General features: G+C 38.9%; 1 protein-coding gene across 2 annotated transcripts; it reads right to left on the bottom strand.

The window, feature by feature from the left end:
* Nucleotides 1-665: 665 nt before the first annotated feature.
* On the bottom strand, nucleotides 666-3,042 carry LOC119085813 (alpha-amylase A-like). 2 transcript variants are annotated; one of them, XM_037196296.1, is made up of 3 exons: nucleotides 2,814-3,042; nucleotides 1,442-2,752; nucleotides 666-1,380 (listed from the first exon to the last, which is right to left on the bottom strand). In XM_037196296.1, the coding sequence occupies exons 1-3, from the start codon at nucleotides 2,988-2,990 to the stop codon at nucleotides 1,363-1,365; spliced, it is 1,506 nt and encodes a 501-aa protein (XP_037052191.1). In that variant the 5' UTR covers nucleotides 2,991-3,042; the 3' UTR covers nucleotides 666-1,362. The 2 variants fall into 2 exon arrangements, with proteins under 2 accessions (XP_037052191.1, XP_037052192.1); XM_037196297.1 differs by having other exon boundaries at nucleotides 666-2,752.
* Between the last annotated feature and the right edge of the window lie 249 nt (nucleotides 3,043-3,291).

The raw sequence follows: 3,291 nt of genomic DNA, 5'->3' as shown, positions 1-3,291 counted from the left end.
AGTGCAAATGCGACGTCTCACTTGCACGCTAAGCAAGACACATTTTTCATAATGTCGCACCCGTACATGACAAATGTTTGACTGAATTTATCATTTTACAAAATGTCTAAAGCTTAATAAAGGAGGTAAAAATACCCATAGGTTTTCGAACTCGTAACTGCAACGTACGGGGTGTCGAGTAATGAGCCAACGGAAGGCGAATTGAAAGAGGACATTTAAATTTTACAAATAAATCTTTGCGAACGTATCAAAACCTTAAAAAGCCCATTGGACTCTTCACCTTGACTCAGGCTAAAAGCTTTCTGATGGAATCCTCCGAATTCCCAGTATGGCCAGTTCGGCACTGAGTGTATGGTATACACACAAAAAAATGTGTGTGGTAAAATATTTATTTGATTGAGATGGTTTTATTGAATGAAGTATGAGTGAATGTAGCCATGTAGCCCGGTACAGAAAGGGCAAAATTGTTTGGAAAAATTGAAAATGATAAAGTGTATACACATGGCAATGAGAGAAGACGAAAAAAAAGCGAGCGAACGAAATGTTTTTCTTCTTTTTGCCGTTGTGATGACGATCTTTTTTCCATGTAAGAAACAATTTTTTTTTCATCATTCCCTCTTTCAATAATAATGGCAAACAAATTTACAGAATAATTTTGGAAAATATCGGTTTTCAAGATTTATTTGTTCGCTTTTGTTGTGTTGTTGAGTTGAATTGAATTGAGTTTTAGTTTTTTTTTTGTATATTATTTCCATCGGTGGAATCGATTATTTAATGATGTGATGTATGGTGTTATTGTCGAATCAGTGTACTTCTGACGGTTCTTTGTTAAAGACGGCGAAAATATTTATTGCCCATATTTTCCAAATTAATATTGAAGAGGAAATTTCTACTACAAATTGAAAATGTTTACGAGTTTTTTTTTTGCTGGGTTATATTTTATTAATAGGCGGCTCGATGGGTTCGAATGCCAGCTCGATGGGTTTGTGTGCTTTCATTAAATCAATTGGAATGGTTATTCGTTTATCGTTTAGCTATAAATTTATTTTATTTCAATTGCTTATGGCTACTATACCTAGCACGGTCACATCAGGCATTGCATTCGAAATGTTTTTTTTTCCATCTCAATCTTCCGTTCACGATTTCGACTTATACAGCCATGAATACCTAAACGTACCACCGTATTATCAATCTCTTACATTTTCAGCTCACTTTGCTCTACACAGTCATATCTTGTGACTAATCCGCATATGTGTGTGGAACAAAGTGAACTAATGAAGATAAGAAATTGATAAAAGCGGAGGCACTTCTAGGTGTTCATGACTGTAAACGTAAACATTATTTTCTCACCGCAAAACGAACTTAAAATGAATCATTTACTTATAATTGGGAAGTGGATAAACTTATTAGATAGACACAAATGAAAGAAGATTTATCTTGTCCTTGCCTCAACATGAATAGCAATCACTCCATCCTTTGCATCCTTGGGAATATCAATTTCAGCCGTTCCATTCGGCCTAACATGAATTTTCAGACCTGAACAATCATTTCCTATGAGGTTACCAGAGATGATGTCGCAATAGGTTCCGCTTGGAAGTCCCGTTTGTAAATGTATTTTCAAATCTGTCTTCTCACCATTCCATGCGGCGAACGTTCGATTACCCCGAGCGAAAGCTATTTGATTGTTGCCATTGTCCCACCAGTGCTGAATCGGAGCACTTCCAGCGATCTGTCTGAAATTGATCATGTTTGCAATTTGTCTCCAGCGGTGTTCGCATATCCAAGGTCGTGCACATGATCCATCTTCTTGTATCGATGGCGAAATGATATTGCCTGTGACGGCATCTTTTGGTGGACCCAAATCTGTCTCAGATTCGGAAAAGTAGTAGCTGCTCATTACCCTTACAATTCCATATGGATAGGCTAGTTTGAAAGCTGTAGCCATTTTGTATAGGCGATCGTTTCGGAATGTAAGAATGTTGGCACCGCCAGCTCCATGACCACGTTGATTATCATGATTGTCGACAAAAACTAAAGCATCCTGCGATGACATGAAACCCCATTCCGGTCCAAAATTTTTCAGCTTTTTCAGTGGTTCAAATCCCCGGAAAACTCGTCCAATGGCATCCGAAAAACTGAATTCCGTAACCACACCCATTGACGTGTACTCGTTTTTCGAAATTTTCTCATTACCGAGATCGATTACTTCTTGATAAATAAATGGTTTCGCACCTCTTTTGAACCCGTGTCTCGTATTCAGGGACTTGGTTCGTTGATAAATCACTGCTAAGTCTCCCGGCCACATGTGCTTCGCTGCGTCGAATCGAAATCCAGCCATACCTAAGTCCACCAAACGGTTAAGTAGTTCGACAACTCTATCGCGTACGTACGGAATAGTTTGATTCAAATCACGCAAGCCAGACAACTCGCAATTACGAACCTGAAGTGGATCTTGGTAATTTTGAATTCCACACATTGGATTATGGAAATCTTTGTCGGTGTATGGAACGCCCGGATAATCGCGGACTGATGAATTGGCTGACGAACCGGCCGTGCCAACACCGTTAAACCCAGCCATATGATTGATTATAATGTCGGCGTAAATTCGAACACCCACGTTGTTGCAACGGGAAATCATATTAGCCAAATCCTGCTCAGTCCCAGAACGAGTCACAAGTTTGTAGCTTACCGGTTGATAACGCTCCCACCATGGACGATTGTCAGCGATTATGTTTTCGGTTGGTGGAGATATCTAACCGGATGGGATGTGTGGAAACTAATTTTTGAGGGAAAATCAAGGGAATTGGTGTTACCTGTACACCGCCAAATCCTTTAGGTGCTAAGAACCGTTCACATTCCAGTGCTATGTCGGTATATTTCCATTCAAACAAATGAACAATTCCATTTCGGCCGGAAACAAAATTCGGATCTTTCTGCCCCAATACCGTTGCTGCAAATGCAGCATATATGAATGTTGATAAGAATTTCATTTATTGGACTTATATTGTCGCGTTTATCGCGCTTAATGGATGACTTAACAGCGCTGAACTACTGCTTTTATAGTTGCAAAACATATCAAGCGTTGATTGTTTGTCTGCTTTTTTCTCATTATTTAAAAAAAACGCCAGATAACAGTTGTGTATGCAGTATGCACTGCTGTCGCAGTTTTTATTGCGCTGTTGTTGCTGCTCCACTTATGTCATCTCTTGTGAATAATTATGCTAATGAATGTTCGACTGCCACTATCTATTTGTTTCAATTTATTTATTTAAAACTGAGACGGAATATTTT

Source organism: Bradysia coprophila, chromosome IV, assembly GCF_014529535.1.
Source record: "Bradysia coprophila strain Holo2 chromosome IV, BU_Bcop_v1, whole genome shotgun sequence".
Lineage (NCBI taxonomy): Eukaryota > Metazoa > Arthropoda > Insecta > Diptera > Sciaridae > Bradysia > Bradysia coprophila.
This window is presented reverse-complemented; position numbering and strand designations above follow the sequence as displayed.

Coding starts and splice junctions, on each gene's coding strand:
- LOC119085813 (XM_037196296.1), bottom strand. CDS start 2,990: ATGAAATTCTTATCAACATTCATATATGCTGCATTTGCAGCAACGGTA. Junction 2,753..2,813: donor AAGGATTTGGCGGTGTACAG/GTAACACCAATT, acceptor CCATCCGGTTAG/ATATCTCCACCAACCGAAAA.